Source organism: Leucopleurus acutus, assembly GCF_964270905.1.
Source record: "Leucopleurus acutus genome assembly, chromosome: X".
In the NCBI taxonomy this organism is placed as follows: domain Eukaryota; kingdom Metazoa; phylum Chordata; class Mammalia; order Artiodactyla; family Delphinidae; genus Leucopleurus; species Leucopleurus acutus.
In genome coordinates, this window is record NC_139148.1 from 71,639,992 (window position 1) to 71,664,261 (window position 24,270).

General features: G+C 38.0%; 1 protein-coding gene across 2 annotated transcripts in view; it reads right to left on the minus strand.

Annotated features, from left to right (window-relative positions):
• Nucleotides 1-866: 866 nt before the first annotated feature.
• The window catches only part of RPS6KA6 (ribosomal protein S6 kinase A6), a gene marked incomplete at its 3' end in the record, with an annotated part of 166,101 nt that continues 142,697 nt past the window's right edge, over nt 867-24,270 (minus strand). For both annotated transcript variants that reach the window (XM_082864243.1, XM_082864244.1), the window contains exons 21-22: nt 2,275-2,415; nt 867-992 (exon numbers count right to left, since the gene is read on the minus strand). In XM_082864243.1, coding sequence (XP_082720369.1) covers nt 867-992; nt 2,275-2,415 — 267 coding nt within the window. The remainder of the gene's footprint in view (nt 993-2,274; nt 2,416-24,270) is intronic.

Genomic DNA, 24,270 nt, shown 5'->3' on the forward strand with positions numbered 1-24,270 from the left:
GGTTAACTTGAAAGTCAGCTTACATAACACCAAGGTAGTGCCAACACCATGTACTTTATTTTCAAAGGCTTAACTATGACCTATTTAGTAGATTACAACAACAATATAAAGCCTTTGGCTAAAATTTTCTTCACTTGTACTACAATTCCATTAGATGTAAAATTTACAGAAGCCTTATGAAAACCTTTATTTCTAGATGAGGCCCTTTATGGATAATACACAGGTCTGTCGGCACACATTATCTGTGATTTAATTCTCCTGTAAAATTTAGCATCAACCATATTAGGAGTTAACATATTAGCATAAATGATTTTTTAATCTGGCACCAAACTACTATGTTTACATTTTAGTAACTACAGAGAGTCAAATGAACGGAGTCCTTTGGTTACACATAATAAGCTTCTACAATACGTTTTTTGTTTGTTTTTCTTAAAAAAAAAAAAAGAAGCCTATCCTTTCAGGATCTAATGTTAAAAAATACTGACATTGCTTGGCATTATACTATTATACTTCCATCTTAATTGTTGGTAATGATTCCCCAAACCATTATTTTACACAACCAGAAAAACTATTAAAGTAACTTTATTTGAAAGGAACTTTAGAAGTTAGTGTGCAGAGAAGTTGGTAGGACCTTGTAGACACCAATTTTATACTTAAATAAACACTTGGACACTACTGAAAAACAATGCGGTATGAATATTGTGGACCTGTATATGTTTTTAATCTCACTCCCCCTTAAAAAAAGGAAGCTTAAACAGAATATTCAAGTAATGTAGTAGAAAACAATGCCTTTGATATAGGATTAGACAAAAAGCCACACATTTAAATTTTTATTCATCCAGTTAGGCTGAGGAACACTAAAAGTCTTACAGACCAGTTGATGTTCGCTTTTTCATGCTCCGTCGTTGAGCTAAGCTTGAAGCAGCAACAGGCTCTAGGACTGGTTGAAAGGTCTTGTGAGTCAGGGCAGAATATGTGGCGACCACTGCTCCCTAAAATAATGAAAAATATCACAAAATTAATAACAATCTCTGGAAGTAAGAAAACTTCCACATTATATCATGAGAAATTTAACTAGACTACAACTTCTTCCCCCCAGGAAAATAATTGAGAATCCTTAATCTGTGCATTGATGCTCCCTTGATTAATTAACACTTGATTACTTGTATATTTTTTGCTTCAATAACTATGCTTCTTACAAATTTTTAAAACACTAAAATGTATTATTTTTATCAGTCTTTCAAAACTCTTTGAATTTGCTTTTAAATATCTTTTTAATCTTATTTTTAATAAGAATTGTATACATTTAAGGCATATAACATGTTATTTTGAAATCTATAGTAAAATGATTACTACAGTCAAGCTAATCAACATATTTTCTCTTCACACAGTTATCACTTTTTGTGTGATGAGAGCACCTGAAATCTTAGAAAATTTCCAGTACTCAATATAGTATTATTAACTATAGTCATCAGGCTTCACATTAGATCTCTAGACTTATTCATCCTACATAACTGTAACTTTGTATACCTTAACAAATATCTCCCCATTTCCACCACCTCCGTGCCCTTGGTAACCACTGTTCTACTCTCTGTTTCTACATATATGACTTTTTTAGATTCCACATATAAGAGAGATCATGTACTATTTTTCTTTCTGTGTCTACATTATTTCACTTAACAATAATGTCTTATGGGTTCATCTATGTTGTGGCAAATGGCAAGATCTCCTTTTAAAAAGCTGAATAATATTCTATTATATATAATATATTCCATACACACACACACACACACACACACACACATCACAATTTCTTTACCCTCAGAGATTATCTGCATTCCCATGTTCATTCCAGCAATATCACAATGGCCAAGATATGGAAACATCTTAGTGTTCATCAACAGATAAATGGATAAAACACTAAACTTTAAAATCTAGGTTCAATGTCTATAAATATGGAAACCAATGGTTATTAATTTAGGAACCACTAGCCATCTTTTGGTTCCATACAAAACTTGAATTTAGTCTGCTCCTAGCCCCAGTGTCTCTTAAGAGCAAGTCAAATACAATCAAGAAAATTTTATTTATCATCAGTAGGGCAGTAGCTAAAGAAGTTTGTTACTTAAAAAAGCAAACCAAAACAAAAAATCTATAAATATACCTTTAAAAAATAAAGATACTTTAAAGTAATTATATGTGTCATCAGTGGATGGCATGCAATGGCATTATTAGTATCAAGCATTTAGAAAGTGCTTAAAAGTATGTTTGTTTTACCTTAACAACATGTGATGTATCATTTCTACTTGGCTGATCATTTGGCAACTGATCTCTGTGGGTTATCCATGAGTGTTTTAATACTTGTTCTGTAGTGTACCGCTGCTGTGGGTCCATATGCAGCATATGGGAAAGCAAATCCTAAATTAAAATGAAAAAAATATATATATACATACATGAAACTACATATCATTAAAGGTTTTAGTAAAATATATCATTTCACATTTTCTCAAAGTATGACAGGATTAATAGCTTTGCAATCTGTTTTAGTTGACCTATCATTAGGGTAAACAAAACCCATATACTGCATAGTTAACTGTCAAAAGAGAATCTTAAAACAGATTTTTCAAAATACAGCATATCCTTATTTACCATTCTAAAATCAGGGGATACCAATGCTGTGTAACTTGAATGTGGTTAGTGAGGGAGGAGAAAAATGTAAAGTAGCAGGAACTATGGTGGAATATGCTAAATGGTCAGGAGGAGAAAGGAACTATAGATCTTTGCTGGTAATCTGGGCCCCAAAGTATAAGTGTATCTGTATACAGATACAACATCATAGAATGGGGGTCCCATGTTGTTAATATGCTCAGTAACTGGTGGTTTACTGTATAAAATACTAAAGAAAGCAAAACATAAATCCAAGGTTAGCAGCTGATTTCTAGCAATGTAGTGGTCAGAATATCATATATTTTTCATCAGAGTAAATGTAAATATGCTTATTTTCTCTATGTTGTAATAAAAACTTATAAATGTAATATAACCTCATAGTAAAACACAATTTTAAATTTATTAAATGATGTAACAATTTAAAATAAACTCTCTACCAAGCATCTTTTATAGAAAGGAGAATTAAACTCTCCTTAACAAGCATCTTCTAATATAGAAACAAAAGCATTTGTGAACTTTTTATCACTAGCAGAGGTAGTGAGAAACCAAAGACTACACTGTAATGTCAGAATTTGAAGAATAATGTAATTGGTTGAAACTATGTAGAGGAGTAGAACAACCAATCAAAAAAATCTATTGGAAAAAGAACATATGTGCAGAAATAAATGAAAAAATAATATTAAAAAGAACATAACAGTGAATTACATCAATAAAACAGACATAAATGATAATCATAAAAATGATTAAAGTTCCCAGAACTTCTGTGCCTCTGGCCAAGATGTAAAACCAGGAACTGGATTCACTCACCTGGTTGAAACCCAGCCCCTCCAAAAAAACATACCCATAAAATACAGGAAGCAACAGTTTTCAAGAGATCAGATATTAGGCAATGAAGGAAAGTAACCCCTAAAAGATGGGAAACAAATCAAGTAAGCCCTATGATTGCTCTAGCTTAGAACCTTGAAAGAGTTTTCAGGATGCTGGGTAGGTAAGGAAAACTCAGGCAGAGCCTGGCAGATTCCCTGTGGTGATGAAGCAGAACTGAGAGTCAGGGAAGACCAGGGCAGAAAAAGCAAGAAAGATTAATGAAGAGGTAAGAGGAGCAGAGAGAGAACCCTGTAGGGGGTCTCTTTCAAGTGTCTTCATTACAAACCCATATGTGGTGAAAAAAATAACAAAGGTCATGGGAAGAACTGTATGAAAGGATTAGAGGGAAATGGGAGTCCATGCAGGGTGAAGAATATTGCCTGTTCCCACCAGTCAGACTGGAAAAATCTCATATTCATTGAGTATTTGGTAGAGAACTTGAAAGAAACCTGCCTGAGTAGTGAGTATCCCTAGATTAAACACTACTCTGGTCCTGCCTAAATATATCTTAAAAGGAAGGCACAAAAGTATCAATTGTTTTCCCTAATTTAACTCAGAAAGTAGCTCAAGAATGGGAATACAAAAGCATCCAGCACTCACCAAGGTAAAATTCACTATGTCAAGCTTCTTATCCAAAATTACAAGGCATACAAAAGAGAAGGAAAATACAATGCAAAATGAAAAGAAAAAAATCAATCAATCAAAATTGACCCACAACTGAAACATATGTTCAAAAGTTAAGTAGAGAGACATGAAAAGAAACAAATAAAACAGAGATGAAAACTAAAATGTGAGACAAAAAAAAATAAAAAGAACCAAATAGGATTAATGGCAAATTTAAGATGGCAGGTAAAAAGACTGGTGAAGACACGGCAATAAACACTATAAAAAAGAAAAAAAAAGTGCAAAACAAGCAAGCAAAAGAGCAGAGCATCAATGAACTATGGGACAACTTCAACTGACAAAGCACACAACTACAATTAGAGTCTCAGAAAGTAAGAGGGAAGAAAACAATATTTGAAGAAATAATGTCTCTAAAATTTCCAGATTTTATGGAAACTATGAACCCACATATCAAAGGTCAGTGAACCCCAAGTAAAAGAAATAAAGAAAATTACACCAAGGGACATCAAACCAAATTGCTCAAAACCCAAGACAGAGAAAACTTTAAAAGTAACTGAGAAAAGAAAAAGACATGTTACATATGATGAAACAAAGATAAAAATAAAAGCCCCATAGGCACATACATTAAGCTGCTCTGGGACAACCCCACCCACCAGTGGTGAGGTACCAGCCCTAGGTCCCCCCAGACCCTGCAGACAGTCACCTAGGCCCCTGGTCCCCCCTACTAGCAAGGCAGCACCAGCCTTGGGACCACTGGGGCTGAACAGCCACTCATGCCAGGACCCAGCCCTGCCCAACAGTGGGCTGGCAGCCACCACAACACAGGGCCTGGCAACCAACTAGGCTGGGAGCCAGCCCTGTCTGCCAGCACACCCAGAGTAGTGGCCCCACCACAACAGAAGAACCCACGCAGCACACACATGGGGCACCCCTAGGACATATAGCTCTGGTGACCAGAGTGGAGTATGCTGATTGGCCCCATAGGATATCTCCTACTAATGCCACTTCTCCAAGATCAGGAAACATGACTGACCTACTTAATAAATAGAAATAAACACAGAGAACTGGGCAAAATGAGGAGACAGAGGAATATGTTCCAAACAAAGGAACAAGACAGAATCTCAGAAGAACTAAACAAACTGGAAGAGAGCAACCTACCCAATAAAGACTTCAAGGTAATGATCATAAAACTGCTCAATGAACTTGGGAGAATAATGGATGAACACAGTGAGAAGTCTAACAAAGAGTTACAAAGTATAAAGAACCATAAAACAGAGCTGAAGAATACAATAGTTGAAATTAAAAAAAAAATAACACTAAGAAGGAATCAAGAGTACATGACATAATACAGAGAAACAGATCAGTGAACTGAAAGACAGAATAATGTAAATCACCCAAGCTGAACAGAAAAAGGGAACAAAAGAATTTAAGAAATGAGGATAGCTTTTAAAAGATTTCTGGAAAAAATACCAAGAGTACAAATATTCACATTATAAGGGTCCCAAAGGAGAAGAGAGAAAGGGACACAATTTATCTGAAGAAATATTAACTGGAAACTTCCCCTACCTGGGAAAGGAAATGGACATCCAGGTCCAGGAAGCAACTGAGTCCAAAACAAGCTGAACGAAAAGAGATCCACACCAAGGCACACTATAACTAAAATGGCAAAAATTATAGATAGGGAATCTTAAAAATGGCAAGAGAAAAGCAACTAGTTACATACAAAGGGATTCCCATAAGACTTTCAGTTGACTTTTCAGCAGAACCTGCAAGCCAGAAGGGAGTGCCAAAGTGATGTATTCAAAGTGATGAAAGGACAAAACATACAACCAAGACTACTCTACCCAGCAAGGCTATCTTCAGATTTGAAGGAGAGAGAATGTTTTACAGAGAAGCAAGCACTAAAAGAGTTAGGTATCACTAAACCAATGGCTCTCCAAGAAATGCTAAAGGGACTTCTATACGTAGCAAAGACAAGACACAAACTAGAAATATAAAAATTACAAAAGGCAAAATCTCACTGGTAAAGGCAAAAGCACAGTAAAAGTCAACCACTTATAAAACTACTAGGAAGGTTAAAAGACAAGAGTGGTAAAATCACCTATATATACAAATAAAGTAGTTAAGAAATCCACATAAAAACATGGAAAATGTGATGTTAAAAACATTAAACATAAGAGGGGTATAAAAATGCAGGGTTTTTAGATGAGTTCAAACTTAAGAGATCATCAACTGAAAATAATCATATATATTGTGAAATACGAACATCACAGTAACCACAAAGCAAAAACCTGTAACAGACACACACACACACACACACACACACACACACACACACACGAGAGAGAGAGAGAGAGAGAGAGAAAGGAATCCAAACATAACACTAGTGATAATCATCAAATCACAAGGGAAGAGAGCAAAAGATGAAGAAAGATAAAAAAGACAAAAACAACCAGAAAAAAATTAACAAAATGGCAATAAGTATTGATACATACCTATTGATAATTATTTAAAATGTAAATAAATTAAATGTTCCAATCAAAATACATAGAAAGTGGCTGAATGACTAAAAAAAACAAGACCATCTATATGCTACCTATAAGAGACTCACTTCAGATGTAAACACACACAAAAACTGAATGTGACATGATAAAAAAGGTATTCCATCCAAATGGAAATGAAAAGAAAGCTGGGGTAGCAATACTTATATTAGATGAATAGACTTTGAAACAAAGACTGTAACAAGAGACAAAGAAGGACATTACATAATGATGAAGCGGTCAATCCAGCAAGATGTATATCAATTGTAAATATATATGAAACCAAAGTTGGAATACCTAAATACATAATGCAAATACTGATATTAAAAGACAAATTGACAGTAACACAATAATAGTAGTCAATGTCAATATCACACTTACATCAATGGAGAGATCATCCAGACAGAAAATCAATAAGGAAAAACTGGTCTTAAATGACACATTAGACTAGATGAAAATAATACAAATATACAGAACTTTTTTATCCAAAAACAAAAAAACACACATTTTTTTCAAGGGCACATGGAACATGCTCCAAAGACAGTTCACATGCTGGGTTGCAAAACAAGCCTCAATAAATTTAAGAAGACTGAAATCATATAAAGCATATTTTCCAACAATGGTATGAGACTAGAAATCAAGTACAAGAACAACAACAAAAAACTTCAAAAAAAAAAAAAACCCACACATGTGGAGTCTAAACAACATGCACTAAACAACCAATGGATCACTGCAGAAATCAAAGAGGAAATCAAAAAATAATCAGAGACAAATGAAAGCAAAAACACAATGATCTACAATCTATGGGCCACAGCAAAAGCAGTTATTAGAGGGAAGTGGATAGTTATCCACACCTATATCAGGAAGCAAGAAAAATGCCAAACAATCTAACCTTACACTTAAAGGAACTAGAAAAAGAAGAAAGAAACAAAACTCAAAGTTAGTAGAAGGAAAGAAATAATAAAGATCAGAGCAGAAACAAATGAAATAGAGATTAAAAACCTCTAGCCAGACTCATCAAGAAAAAAAGAGAAAGAGCCCAAATCAATAAAATCAGAAGGGAAAGAGGATAAATAACTAATAGCACAGAAATAAAAAGGATCATAAGAGATTATTACAAACAGCTATACTCCAAAAAATGGACAATCTAGAAAAAAATGGATAAATTCCTAGAAACATACACTCTTCCAAGACAACCAGGAAGAACTAGAAAATGTGGACAGACCAATTACCAGTAATAAAACTGAATCAGTAATAAAAACAATTCCCAACAAACAAAAGTCCAGGACAAATGGCTTCACTGATGAATTCTAAAAACATTTAAATAAGAGTTAACACACATCCTTCTCAAAGAATTCCTAGAAAATTAAACAAAAAAGAATACTTTTGAACTCATTTTATAAGGCAAGCATAACCCTGATACCAAAACCAAAGATACCACCAAAGAAAGGAAAATTACAAGCTAATATCACTGATGAACATAGATAAAAACCCTCAATAAAATATTAGCAAACTAAATTGAACAACCTATTAAGTGGAACACAAAATGATAAAATAGGATTTATCCCAGAGATGTAAAGGATGCTTCAGTATCTGCAAATCAATCAATGTGATACACCACATTAACAAATTGAAGAAGAAAAATCATATGATTATCTCAATAGATGCTGTAAATGCATTTGAAAAAAATTAAACATCATTTTTTTTTTTTTTTTTTTTTTTGGTATGCGGGCCTTTCACTGTTGTGGCCTCACCCATTGTGGAGAACAGACTCCGGACGCGCAGGCTCAGCAGCCATGGCTCACGGTCCTAGCTGCTCCGCGGCATGTGGGATCCTCCCTGACCGGGGCACGAACCCGTGTCCCCTGCATCGGCAGGCAGACTCTCAACCACTGCACCACCAGGGAAGCCCCTAAACATCATTTATGATAAAAACTCTAAACAAAGTTAGTATAGAGGTAATATACCTCAACATAATAAAGGCCATATATGACAAACCCACAGCTAACATCATAGTCAATGATGAAATCTAAAAGTGTTTCCTCTAAAATCAGGAACAAGATAAAAACGTCCACTCTCACCACTTGTATTTAACATAGTACTAGAAGTCCTCACCAAAGGAATCAGACAAGGAAAAGAAATAAAATCAATAAAGAACACAGTCCTTAAGTGACACATTACACCAGATGGACTTAACTGATATCTATAGAGTGTTCCATCCAAAAGGATCAGAATACACATTCTTTTCAAGTGCACACTGAAGAGTCTCCAGGATAGATCACATGCTAGGCAACAAAGCAAGCCTTGGTAAATTTAAGAAAATTGAAATCATATCTAGCATCTTTTCTAACCATGATGCTATGAGATTAGAAATCAACTACAAGAAAGAAACTGCAAAAAGAACCACAAGCACATGTAGGCTAAACAATATGCTCCTAATCAACCAATGGATCACTGAAGAAATCAAAGAAGAAATAAAAAAAATACCTAGAGACAAGTGAAAATGAAAGCATGAAGATCCAAAAGATATGGGATGCAGCAAAAACAGTTCTAAGATGGAAGTTTATAGCAATACAAGCTTACCTCAGGAAACAAGACAAATCTCAAATAAGGAAGCTAACCTTACACCTAAAGGCACTGGAGAGAGAAGAACAAACAAAACCCAAAGGTAGTAGAAGGAAACACAAAGATCTGAGCAGAAATAAATTAAATAGACACTAAGAAAACAATAGAAAAGATTAATGAAACTAAAATCTGGTTCTTTGAAAAGATAAACAAAATTGATAAACCTTTAGCCGGACTCATCAAGAAAACAAGGGAAAGGGCCCAAATTAAGAAAATTAGAAATGAAAAAGGAGAAGTTTCAATGAACACCACAGAAATACAAAGGATCATGAGAGATTACTACAAGCAACTATATGCCAATAAAATGGACAACCTAGAAGAAATGGACAAACTCTTAGAAAGGTACAATCTCCCAAGACTTAATCAGGAAGAAATAGAAAATACGAATAGACCAATTACATGTAGTGAAATTGAATCTGTGATTTAAAGCTCTAAACAAAATACCTATGACATTATTCAAAGAACTAGAACAAATAATCCTAAAATTTATATGGAACTATAAAAGACCCAGAATTGCCAAAGCAATCCTGAGGAAAAAGAACAAAGCAGGAGGCATAACCAACCCTCCCAGATTTCAGACACTACTATGAAGCTACAGTAATCAAAACAGCGTGGTACTGGCACAAAAGGAGACAGATCAATGGAACAGAGCAGAGAGCCCAGAAATAAACCCACACACCTATGTGCAATTAATCGTTGACAAGAGAGGCAAGAATATACAATGGGGAAAAGACAGTCTCTACAGCAAGTGATGCTGGGAAAGCTGGACAGTCACATGTAAATCAATGAAGCTAGAACACACTCTCTCACAACATACACAAAAATAAACTCAAAATGGCTTAAAGACTTAAATATAACACAAGATACTATAAAACTCCTAGAAGAGAGTGTAACAGGGAAGAGCCAATCCTGACTCCATGTTGGATCTGCTTCTTTACTTTAACCTTTGCTTCCTGTTACTTTTGTTCACTGACAGGATACTGTCTATACATAATGGCCTGCCTTGTGGAACCCTGCCCCTCTGCGTGAATGTTAAACCAAAGTGCCTTTGTTCAGGGAAACATCCTGATCCTGTCTACCTGTGAATGGCTGCAAAAAAGAAGAAATTAACACATCTCCTCCCCAAGGCTGGCCATTCCAGGAGATATTTGCAAGACACAGCCTTTTTATTTTACTTCCTCACCTCCTCCCTCTTTCTCTTCTATAAAACAAGTGGGCATCCAGACCCCGATAAGATGGTTTTTTGGAGACATTAACCTGCCATCTTCTCGGTCTGCCAGCTTCCCAAAAACAGTCATATTCCGTGCCTCAACACCTCATCTCCCAATTTATTGACCAGTCATGCGGCAAGCAGAGTGAGCATGGATTCGGTAACAAGAACACAGGCAAAACATTCTCTGACATACATTCCACTAATGTTTTCTTAGGTCAGTCTCACACAGCAACAGAAAAAAAAGCAAAAATAAATAGGACCTAGTCAAACATATAAGCTTTGGCACAGTAAAGGAAACCATAAACAAAACGAAAAGACAACCTACGGACTAGAAGAAAATATTTGCAAATCATGTAACCAACAAGGGTTTAATTTCCAAAATATACAAATAGCTCCTACAATTCAATAACAAAAAAACACAAATAACTCAAATGAAAAATGGGCAGAACACCTAAATAGACGTTTCTCCAAAGAAGACATACAGATGGCCAAAAGGCACATGAAAAGATGTTCATTATCACTAATTATTAGAGAAATGCAAATCAACATTACAATGAGGTATCATCTCAAACCAGGCAAAATGGCCATCATTAAAATGTCTACAAATAATAAATGCTAGAGAGGGTGTGGAGAAAAGGGAACCCTCTTACGCTGTTGGTGGGAATGTAAATTGGTGCAGCCATAATGGAAAACAGTACAGAGGTTCTCAAAAAACTAAAAATAAAGGTGCCATATGATCCAGCAATCCTACTCATGGGCATATAACCAGGTAATACTATAATTCAAAAAGATACATTCACCACTATGTTGATAGCAGCACTATGTACAATAGCCAAGACATGGAAGCAACCATTGCTAAGTGTCCATCAACAGATGAATGGATAAAGAAGTTCTGGTACATATGTAGAATGGAATATTACTCAGCCATAAAAAATAATGAAATAATGCCATTTGCAGCAACGTGAATGGACCTGGATATTATCATGTTAAGTGAAGTAAGTCATAAAGAGAAAGACAAATACCATATGATATCACTTTTATGTGGAATCTAAAATACAATACAAATGAACATATCTACGAAAAAAAACCTAACAAATACAGAGAAGAGACTTGTGGTTGCCAAGGTGGGGAGGGTGGGGGAAGGAAGGATTGGGAATTCTGGATTAGCAGATACAAACTATTATATGTAGGAGGGATAAACAACACGGTCCTACTGTATAGCACAGGGAACCATATTCAATCTCCTGTGATAAACCATAATGGGGGACTTCCGGGAAGATGGCAGAAGAGTAAGACATGGAGATCAACTTCCTTCCCACAGATACACCAAAAATACATCTACACGTGGAACAACTCCTACAGAACACCTACTGAACACTGGCAGAAGACCTCAGACCTCCCAAAAGGCAAGAAACTACCCATGTACCTGGGTAGGGAAAAAGAAAAAAGAATAAACAGAGACAAAAGAATGGGGATGGGACCCACACCAGTGGGAGGGAGCTGTGAAGGAGGAAAGGATTCCACACACTAGGAGCCCCTTCGTGGGCAGAGATTGTGGGAGGCGGAAGGGGGGAGCTTCGGGGATGTGGAGGAGAGTGTAGCCACAGGGGTGTGGAGGGCAAAGCGGGGAGATTCCCACACAGAGGATCAGGGCCGACTGGCACTCACCAGCCCGAGAGGCTTGTCTGCTCCCCCGCCAGGATGGATGGGGCTGGGAGCTGAGGCTTGGGCTTCGGTTGGAACGCAGGGAGAGGACTGGGGTTGGTGGCGTGAACACAGCCTGCAGGGGGTTAGTGCACCACGGCTGGATGGGAGGGAGTCTGGGGAAAAGTCTGGACCTGCCGAAGAGGCAAGGAACTTTTTCTTCCCTCTTTGATTCCTCAAGTGTGAGGAGAGGGGATTAAGAACGCTGCTTAAAGGAGCTCCAGAGACGGGTGTGAGCCGCGGCTAATAGCACGGACCCTAGAGACAGGCATGAGACACTAAGGCTGCTGCTGCTGCCACCAAGAAGCCTGTGTGCAAGCACAGGTCACTATCCACACCCCCCTTCCAGGGAGCCTGTACAGCCCGCCACTGCCAGGGTCCTGTGATACAGGCACAACTCCCCAGGGAGAATGCACGGTGCGCATCAGGCTGGTGCAACGTCACGGTGGCCTCTGCCGCCGCAGGCTCGCCCCGCATTCCGTGCCCCTCCCTACCCCTGGCCTGAGTGAGCCAGAACCCCAGAATCAGCTGATCCTTTAACCTCATCCTATCTGAGCGAAGAATAGACGCCCTCCAGCGACCTACACGCAGAGGCGGGGCCAAATCCAAACCTGAGCCCCTGGGAGCTGTGAGAACAAAGAAGAGAAAGGGAAATCTCTCCCAGCAGCCTCAGAAGCAGCAGATTAAAGCTCCACAATCAACTTGATGTACCCGGTATCTGTGGAAAACATGAATAGACAACGAATCATCCCAAATTAAGGAGGTGGACTTTGACAGCAAGATTTATGATTTTTTCCCCTTTTTCACTTTTTGTGTGTATGTGTATACTTCTGTGTGTGATTTTGTCTGTATAGCTTTGCTTCCACCATTTGTCCGAGGGTTCTATCCATTCGTATTTTTTTAAAAAAATTTCTTAATAATTAGTTTTTATTTTAATAACTTTATTTTATTTTACTTTATCTTTGTTCTTTGTTTCCTTCCATCCCTCCTTTAGACAACGAATGATCCCAAATTGAGGAGGTGGACTTTGAGAGCATGATTTATGATTTTTTCCCCTTTTCCTCTTTTTGTGAGTGTTTATGTGTATGGTTCTGTGTGAGATTTTGTCTGTATAGCTTTGCTTCCATTTGACCCAGGGTTCTATGCATCTGTTTTTTTGTTTTCTTTTTCTCTTAATAAATATTTTCTTTATTTTAATAACTTTATTATATTTCATCTTACTTTACTTTATTTTACTTTATCTTCTTTCTTTCTTTTCTCCTTCCTTCGCTGCTTCCTTCCACCCACCCTCCCTCCCTCCATTCTTTCTTTTTTCTTTCTTTCTTTCTTTTCTTCTTTCTTTCTTTCTTCTTCTACTAATTCTTTCTTTCTACTTTTTCTCCCTTTTCTTCTGAGCCATGTGGATGAAAGGCTCTTGGTGCTGCAGCCATGAGTTAGTGCTGTGCCTCTGAGGTGGGAGAGCCAACTTCAGGACACTGGTCCACAAGACGTCCCAGCTCCACATAATATCAAACAGTGAAAATCTCCCAGAGATCTCCACCTCAACACCAGCACCCAGCTTCACTCAACGACCAGCAAGCAACAGTGCCGGACATGCTATGCCAAACTACTAGCAAGAGAGGAACACAACCCCACCCATTAGCAGAGAGGCTGACCAAAATCATAATAAGTCCACAGACACCCCAAAACACACAACCAGACGTGGACCTGCCCACAATAAGATCCAGCCTCAACCACCAGAACACAGGCACTAGTCCCCTCCACCAGGGGGACTACACAACCCACTGGACCAATATTGGCCACTGGGGACAGACATCAAAAACAACAGGAACTACGAACCTGCAGTCTGCAAAAAGGAGACACCCAAACACAGTAAGATAAACAAAATGAGAAGACAGAAAAAACACACAGCAGATGAAGGAGCAAGATAAAAACCCACCAGACCTAACAAATGAAGAGAAAATAGGGAGTCTACCTGAAAAAGAATTCAGAAAAATGATAGTAAGGATGATCCAAGATCTTGGAAATAGAATAGACAAAATGCAGGAAACATTAAACAAGGATCTAGAGGAAATAAAGATGAAACAAACAACAATGAACAACAAAATAAATGAAGTGAAAAATACTCTAGATGGATTCAATAGCAGAATAACTGAGGCAGAAGAACGGATAAGTAATCTGGAAGATAGAATAGTGGAAATAACTACTGCAGAGCAGAATAAAGAAAAAAGAATGAAAAGAACTGAGGATAGTCTCAGAGACTTCTGAGAAAACATTAAATGCACCAACATTCGAATTGTAGGGGTTCCAGAAGAAGAAGAGAAAACGAAAGCGACTGAGAAAATATTTGAAGAGATTATAGTTGAAAACCTCCCAAATATGGGAAAGGAAATAGTTAATCAAGTAAAGGAAGCACAGAGAGTCCCATACAGGATAAATCCAAGGAGAAATACGCCAAGACACATACTAATCAAACTGTCAAAAATTAAATACAAAGAAAACATATTAAAAGCAGTAAGGGAAAAACAACAAATAACACACAAGGGAATCCCCATAAGGTTAACAGTTGAACTTTCAGCAGAAACTCTTCAAGCCAGAAGAGACTGGCAAGACATATTTAATGTGATGAAGGAGAAAAATCTTCAAAAAAGATTACTCTACCCAGCAAGGATCTCATTCAGATTTGATGGAGAAATTAAAACCTTTAAAGACAAGCAAAAGCTGAGAGAGTTCAGCACCACCAAACCAGCTCAACAACAACTGCTAAAGGAACTTCTCTAGGCAAGAAACACAAGAGAAGGAAAAGACCTACAATAACGAACCCAAAACAATTAAGAAAATGGGAATAGGAACATACATATCGATAATCACCTTAAATGTAAATGGACTAAACGCTCCCACCAAAAGACACAGATTGGTGGAGTGGAGACAAAAACAAGATCCATATATTTGCTATCTACAAGAGACCCACTTCAGACCTAGAGACACATACAGACTGAAAGTAAGGGGATGGAAAAAGATATTTCATGCAAATAGAAACCAAAAGAGAGCTGGAGTAGCAATTCTCATATCAGACAAAATAGACTTTAAAATAAAGACTTTTAGAAGAGACAAAGAAGGACACTACATAATGATCAAGGGATCAATCCAAGAAGAAGATATAACAGTTGTAAATATTTATGCACCCAACATAGGAGCACCTCAATATATAAGGCAAATACTAACAGCCATAAAAGGGGAAATCGACAGTAACACATTCATACTAAGGGGACTTTAACACCCCAATTTTACCAATGAACAGATCATCCAAAATGAAAATAAATAAGGAAACACAAGCTTTAAATTACACATTAAACAAGATGGACTTAATTGATATTTATAGGACATTCCATTCAAAAACTACAGAATACACATTTTTCTCAAGTGCTCATGGAACATTCTCCAGGATAGATCATATCTTGGGTCACAAATCAAGCACCTTGGTAAATTTAAGAAAATTGAAATTGTATCAAGTACCTTTTCCTACCACAACGCTATTAGACTAGATATCAATTAAAGGAAAAGATCTGTAAAAAATACAAACACATGGAGGCTAAACAATACACTACTTACTAACGAAGGGATCACTGAAGAAATAAAACAGGAAATAAAAAAATACCTAGAAACAAATGACAATGGAGACACGATGACCCAAAATCTATGGAATGCAGCAAAAGCAGTTCTAAGAGGGAAGTTTATAGCAATACACTCCTCCCTTAAGAAACAGGAAACATCTCGAATAAACAACCTAACCTTGTGCCTAAAGCAATTAGAGAAAGAAGAGTAAAAAAAAAAACAAAGTTAGCAGAATGATAGAAATCATAAAAATCACATCAGAAATAAATGAAAAAAGAAATGAAGGAAATGATAGCAAAGATCAATAAAACTAAAAGCTGGTTCTTTGAGAAGATAAACAAAATTGATAAACCATTAGCCAGACTCATCAAGAAAAAAAGGGAGAAGACCCAAATCAATAGAATTAGAAATGAAAAAGGAGAAGTAACAACTGACACTTCAGAAATACAAAAGATCATGAGACATTACTACAAGCTAATCTATGCCAATAAAATGGACAACCTGGAAGAAATGGATAAATTCCTAGAAAGGCACAACCTGACAAGACTGAAGCAAGAAGAAATAGAATATATGAATAGACCAACCACAAGCACTGAAATTGAAACTGTGTTTAAAAATCTTCCAACAAAAGCCCAGGACCAGATGGCTTCACAGGCAAATTCTATCAATCATTTAGAGAAGAGCTAACACCTATGCTTCTCAAACTCTTCCAAAATATAGCAGAGGGAGGAACACTCCCAAACTCATACTACAAGGCCATCATCACCCTGATACCAAAACCAGACAAGGATGTCACAAAGAAAGAAAACTGCAGGCTAATATCACTGATGAACACCGATGCAAAAACCCTCAACAAAATACTAGCAAACAGAATCCAAAAGCACATTAAATGGATCATACACCATGATCAAGTGTGGTTTATTCCAGGAATGCAAGGATTCTTCAATATACGCAAATCAATCAACATGACACACTATATTAACAAATTGAAGGAGAAAAAACATATGATCATCTCAATAGATGGAGAGAAAGCTTTCGACACAATTCAACAACGATTTACGATAAAAACCCTCCAGAAATAGGCATAGAGGGAACTTTCCTCAACACAATAAAGGCCATATATGACAAACCCACAGCCAACATCTACCTCAATGGTGAAAAACTGAAAGCATTTCCACTAAGATCAGGAACAAGACAAGGTTGCCCACTCTCACCACTCTTATTCAACATAGTTTTGGACGTTTTAGCCACAGCAATCAGAGAAGAAAAGGAAATAAAAGGAATTCAAATCGGAAAAGAAGTAAAGCTGTCACTGTTTGCAGATGACTTGATACTATACATAGAGAATCCTAAAGATGCTACCAGAAAACTACTAGAGCTAATCAATGAATTTGGTAAAGTAGCAGGATACAAAATTAATGCACAGAAATCTCTGGCATTCCTATATACTAATGATGAAAAATCTGAAAGTGAAATCAAGAAAACACGCCCATTTACCATTGCAACAAAAAGAATAAAATATCTAGGAATAAACATACCTAAGGAGACAAAAGACCTGTATGCAGAAAATTATAAGACACTGATGAAAAAAATTAAAGATGATACAAATAGAGGGAGAGATATACCATGTTCTTGGATTGGAAGAATCAACATTGTGAAAATGACTCTACCACCGAAAGCAATCTATAGATTCAATGCAATCCCTATCAAACTACCACTGGCATTTTCCACAGAACTAGAACAAAAAATTTCACAATTTGTATGGAAACACAAAAGACCCCGAATAACCAAAGCAATCTTGAGAACGAAAAACGGAGCTGGAGGTATCAGGCTCCCTGACCTCAGACTATACTACAAAGCTACAGTAATCAAGACAGTATGGTAGTTGCAGAAAAACAGAAAGATCAATGGAACAGGATAGAAAGCCCAGAGATAAACCCATGCACATATGGACACCTTATCTTTGATAAAGGTGGCAGGAATGTACAGTGGAGAAAGGACAGCCTCTTCAATAAGTGGTGCTGGGAAAACTGGACAGGTACATGTAAAAGTATGAAATTGGATTACTCCCTAACACCATACACAAAAATAAGCTCAAAATGGATTAAAGACCTAAATGTAAGGCTGGAAACTATCAAACTCTTAGAGGAAAACATAGGCAGAACACTCTATGACATAAATCACAGCAGGATCCTTTTTGACCCACCTCCTAGAAAAATGGAAATAAAAACAAAAATAAACAAATGGGACCTAATGGAACTTCAATGCTTTTGCAGAGCAAAGGAAACCATAAACAAGACCAAAAGACAACCCTCAGAATGGGAGAAAATATTTGCAAATGAAGCAACTGACAAAGGAGTAATCTCCAAAATTTACAAGCAGCTCATGCAGCTCAATAACAAAAAAACAAACAACCCAATCCAAAAATGGGCAGAAGACCTAAATAGACATTTATTCAAAGAAGATATACAGACTGCCAACAAACACATGAAAGAATGCTCAACATCATTAATCATTAGAGAAATGTAAATCAAAACTACAATGAGATATCATCTCACACTGGTCAGAATGGCCATCATCAAAAAATCTAGAAACAATAAATGCTGGAGAGGGTGTGGAGAAAAGGGAACACTCTTGCACTGCTGGTGGGAATGTGAATTGGTTCAGCCACTATGGAGAACAGTATGGAGGTTCCTTAAAAAACTACAATTAGAACAACCATATGACCCAGCAATCCCACTACTGAGCATATACCCCGAGAAAACCAAAATTCAAAAAGAGTCATGTACCAAAATGTTCATTGCAGCTCTATTTACAATAGCTCAGAGATGGAAACAACCCAAGTGCCCATCATCGGATGAATGGATAAAGAGGATGTGGCATATATATACAATGGAATATTAGTCAGCCTTAAAAAGAAACGAAACTGAGCTATTTGTAATGAGGTGGATAGACCTAGAGTCTGTCATACAGAGTGAAGTAAGTCAGAAAGAAAAAGACAAATACCGTATGCTAACACATATACATGGAATTTAAGAAAAAAAAATGTCATGAAGAACCTAGGGGTAAGATAGGAATAAAGATGCAGACCTACTGGAGAACGGACTTGAGGATATGGGGAGGGGGAAGGGTGAGCTGTGAAAGAGCGAGAGAGAGTCATGGACATATACACACTAACAAACGTAGTAAGGTAGATAGCTAGTGGGAAGCAGCCGCATGGCACAGGGATATTGGCTCGGTGCTTTGTGACAGCCTGGAGGGGTGGGATAGGGAGGGTGGGAGGGAGGGACACGCAAGAGGGAAGACATATGGGAACATATGTATATGTATAACTGATTCATTTTGTTATAAAGCAGAAACTAACACACGATTGTAAAGCAATTATACCCCAATAAAGATGTTAAAATAAAAAGATGTGGCACAAATATACAATGGAATATTACTCAGCCATAAAAAGAAACGAAAATTGAGCTATTTGTAATGTGGTGGATTGACCTAGAGTCTGTCATACAGTGTGAAGTAAGTCAGAAAGAGAGAGTCAAATACCGTATGCTAACACGTATATACGGAATTTAAGGAAAAAAATGTCATGAAGAACCTAGGGGTGAAACAGGAATAAAGACACAGACCTACTAGAGAATGGACTTGAGGAAATGAGGAGGGGGTAGAGTAAGATGTGACAAAGTGAGAGGCATGGACATATATACACTACCAAACGTAAGGTAGATAGCTAGTGGGAAATAGCCGCATAGCACAGCGAGATCCGCTCGGTGCTTTGTGACCGCCTGGATGGGTGGGATAGGGAGGGTGGGAGGGAGGGAGACGCAAGAGGGAAGAGATATGGGAACATATGTATATATATATAACTGATTCATTTTGTTGTAAAGCAGAAAGTAACACACCATTGTAAAATAATTATACTCCAATAAAGATTTAAAAAAACATATTGGAAAAGAATATGAAAAAGAATATATCTATCTATCTATCTATCTATCTATATATATATGTATGTAACTGAGTCACTTTGCTGTACAGCAGAAATTAAACACAACATTGTGAATGAACTATACTTGAATATAATTACAAAAGAAACACTCCCAACAAATAAAAATCCTGGACCAGATGGCTATACAGGCGAATTCTACCAAACGTCGAGAGCACAATTAGCACCTATCCTTCTGAACCTAGTCCAAAATATTGCAGAGGGGCTTCCCTGGTGGCGCAGTGGTTGAGAGTCCTCCTGCCGATGCAGGTGACCTGGGTTCGTGCCTTGGTACAGGAAGATCCCAAACGCCACGGAGCGGCTGGGCCCGTGAGCCATGGCCGCTGAGCCTGCACATCTGGAGCTTGTGCTCCGCAATGGGAGAGGCCACAACAGTGAGAGGCCTGCATACCGAAAAAAATAAGAAAATAAAAATAAAAAACAAAAACAAAAATTGCAGAGGAAGGAACACATCCAAACTTATTCTGTGAGGCCACCATAACCCCGATACTAAAACCAGACAAAGATATCATAAAAAAAGAAAATTACAGGCCAATATCACCAATGAACAAAAGACACAAAAATTTTCAACAAAATACTAGCAATCTGAAAACAATGATACATTAGAAGAATCATACAAGAAGATCAAATGGAATTCTTCCCAGGGATATGAGGATTTTTCAATATCTGCAAACCAAACATTGTGATACACCACACTGACAAGTTGAAGAATAAAAACCATATGATCATCTCAGCAGATGCAGAAAAAGCTTTTGACAAAACTCAACATCAATTTATGATAAAAACTCTCCAAAAAGTGAGCATAGAGGGAACCTACCTCAACATAACAAAATCCATATGTGAAAAACCCACAGTTAACATCATACGCAACAGTGAAAAGCTGAAAGCTTTTCCTCTAAGATCAGGAACAAGACACGGATGTGCATTTTGCTACTTTTATTCAACATAGTGTTGGAAGTCCCATCCACGGCTATCAGAGAAGAAAAAGAAATAAAAGTAATTCAAATTGGAAAAGAAGTAAAATGGTCACTGCCTACTGATGACATGATACTATACATAGAAAATCCTAAAGATGCTACCAGAAAACTACTAGACCTTATCGATGAATTTGGTAAAGTTTCAGGATACAAAATTAATGCACAGTAATCTCTTTCATTCCTATACACTAACAATGAAAGATCAGAAAGAGAAATTAAGGAAACATTCTCATTTACCACTGTATCAAAAAGAATAGGAGCTTTAAGATGGCAGAAGAGTAAGACAAGGAGATCACCTTCCTCCCCAGAGATACATCAGAAATACATATGCATGTGGAACTGCTCCAATAGAATACCTACTGAATGCTAGCAGAAGTCCTCAGACCTCCCAAACGGTGAGAAACTCCCCACGTACCTGGGTAGGGCAAAAGAAAAAAGAAAAAACAGAAACAAAGAATAGGAATGGGACCTGCACCTGGAGGGAACTGTGAAGGAGGAAAGGTATTCACACACTAGAAGCCCCTTCACGGGCAGAGACTGTGGGTGGTGGAGGGTGGAAGCTTCAGAGCCACCGAGGAGAGCACAGCAACAGGGGTGTGGAGGGCAAAGCGGAGAGATTCCTGCACAGAGGATCGGTGCCGACCCGCACTCTCCAGCCCGAGACGCTTGTCTGCTCACCTACCAGGGAGGGCGGGGGCTGGTAGATGAGGCTTGGGCTTCAGAGATCAGATCCCAGGGAGAGGACTGGGGTTGGTTGCGTGAACACAGGCTGAAGGGGGCTAGTGCACCACGGCTAACTTGGACGGAGTCCAGGAAATAGTCTGGACCTGCTGAAGAGGCAAGAGACTTTTTCTTCTCTGTTTCCTGGTGCGTGAGGAGAGGGGATTAAGAGTGCCGATTGAAGGAGCTCAGAGATGGGTGCAAGCCAGCGCTATAAGCGCGGACCCAAGAGACGGGCATGAGACGCTAAGGCTGCTGCTGCAGCCACCAAGAAGCCTGTGTGTTAGCACAGGTCACTATCCATACCTCCCCTCCCAGGAGACTGTACAGCCCGCCACTGCCAGGGTCCTGAGTACCAAGGAAAACTTCACTGGGAGAATGCACGGTGTGTCTCAGGCTGGTGCAACATCACGCTGGCTGCTGACGCCACAGGGTCGCCCCACATCCGTACCCTCCCTCCCCCCAGACTGAGTCATAGCTTCCGAATAAGCTGCTCCATTAACCCCATCCTGTCTGAGGGGGAACAGATGCCCTCAGGTGACCTACACGGAGAGGCGGGTACAAATCCAAAGCTGAGCCCCTGGAGCTGTGCGAACAAAGAAGAGAAAAGGAAATCTCTCCCAGCAGCCTCAGAAGGAGCAGATTAAATCTCCACAATCAACTTGAGGTACCCTGCATGTGTGGAATGCCTGAATAGACAACGAATCATCCCAAATTGAGGGGGTGGAGTTTGGGAGTAAAGATATATTATTTTTGCCCCTTTTTCTCTTCTTGTGAATGTGTATGTATATGCTTCTGTGTGTGATTTTGTCTGCATAGCTTTGTTTTCACCATTTGTCCTAGGGTTCTCTCCATCCATTGTTTGTTTGTTTGTTTACTTTCTAAAAGTATTTTCTTAATAATTCTGTCTATTTTGTATTTTAGTAACCTTATTTTACTTTATTTTATTTTATCTTTTTTCTTTCGTTCGTTCTTTCTAAATTTTCTCCCCTTTATTCTATGCCATGTGGATGAAAGTCTCTTGGTGTTCCAGACAGGAGTCAGTGCTGTACTTCTGAGGTGGGAGAGCCAACTTCAGGACACTGGTCCACAAGACACCTCCCAGCTCCAGGTAATATCAAATGGGAAAAAACTCCCAGAGATCTCCATCTCAATGCCAAGACCCAACTCCACTCAACGACCAGCAAGCTACAGTGCTGGACACCCTATGCCAAACAACTAGCAGGACAGGAACACAGCGCCATCCATTAGCAGAGAGGCTGCCTAAAATCACAATAAGGCCACAGACATCCCAAAATACACCACCAGACGTGGACATGCCCACCAGAAAGACAAGACGCAGCTTCATCCACCAGAACACAGGCACTAATCCCCTACAACAGGAGGCCTACATAACGAACTGAACCAAACTTAGCCACTAGGTACAGACACCAAAAACAACGGGAACTATAAACCTGCAGCCTGCGAAAAGCAGACCCCAAACACATTATGTTAAACAAAATGAGAAGACAGAAAAAACACACAGCAGATGAAGCATCAAGGTAAAAACCCAACAGACATAACATATGAAGAGGAAATAGGCAGTCTACCTGAAAAAGAATTCAGAATAATGATAGTAAATATGATCCAAAATCTTGGAAATACAATAGAGAAAATACAAGAAACTTTTAACAAGGACCTAGAAGAACTAAAGAGCTAACAAACAATGATGAACAACAAAATAAATGAAATTGAAAATTCTCTACAAGGGATCAATAGAAGAATAATGGAGGCAGAGGAATGGATAAGTGACCTGGAAGATAAAATAGTGGAAATTACTACTGCAGAGCATAATAAAGAAAAAAGAATGAAAAGAACTGAGGACAGTCTCAGAGACCTCTGGGACAACATTAAACACAACAACATTCGAATTATAGGTGTCCCACAAGAAGAAGAGAAATGGAAAGGGACTGAGAAAATATTTGAACAGATTATAATTGAAAACTTCCCTAATACGGGAAAGGAAATAGTTAATCAGTTCCAGGAAGCACAGAGAGTCCCATACAGGATAAATGCAAGAGGAAATACGCCAAGACACATATTAATCAAGCTATCAAATATTAAATACAAAGAATATATATTAAAAGCAGCAAGGGAAAAACAACAAATAACACACAAGGGAATCCCCCCCCTAGGGTTAACTGCTGATCTTTCAGCAGTAACTCTGCAAGCCAGAAGGGACTGGCAGGAAATATTTAAAGTGATGAAGGAGAAACACCTACAACCAAGAGAACTGTATCCAGCAAGGATCTCGTTCAAATTTGATGGAGAAATGAAAACCATTACAGACAAGCAAAAGCTGAGAGGGTTCAGCACCACCAAACCAGCTTTACAACAAATGATAAAGGAACTTCTCTAGGCAAGAAATACAAGAGAAGGAAAAGACCTACAATAACAAACCCAAAACAATTAAGAAAATGGGAAAAGGAAGATACATATCGATAATAACCTTAAATGTAAATGGATAAAATGCCCCCAACAAAAGACGCAGACTGGCTGAATGGATACAAAAACAAGACCCATATATATGCTGTCTACAAGAGACCCACTCTGACCTAGGGACACATACAGACTGAAAGTGAGGGGATGGAAAAAAATATTCCATGCAAATGGAAATCGAAAGCTGGAGTAGCAATTCTCATATCAGACAAAATAGACTTTAAAATAAAGACTTTTAGA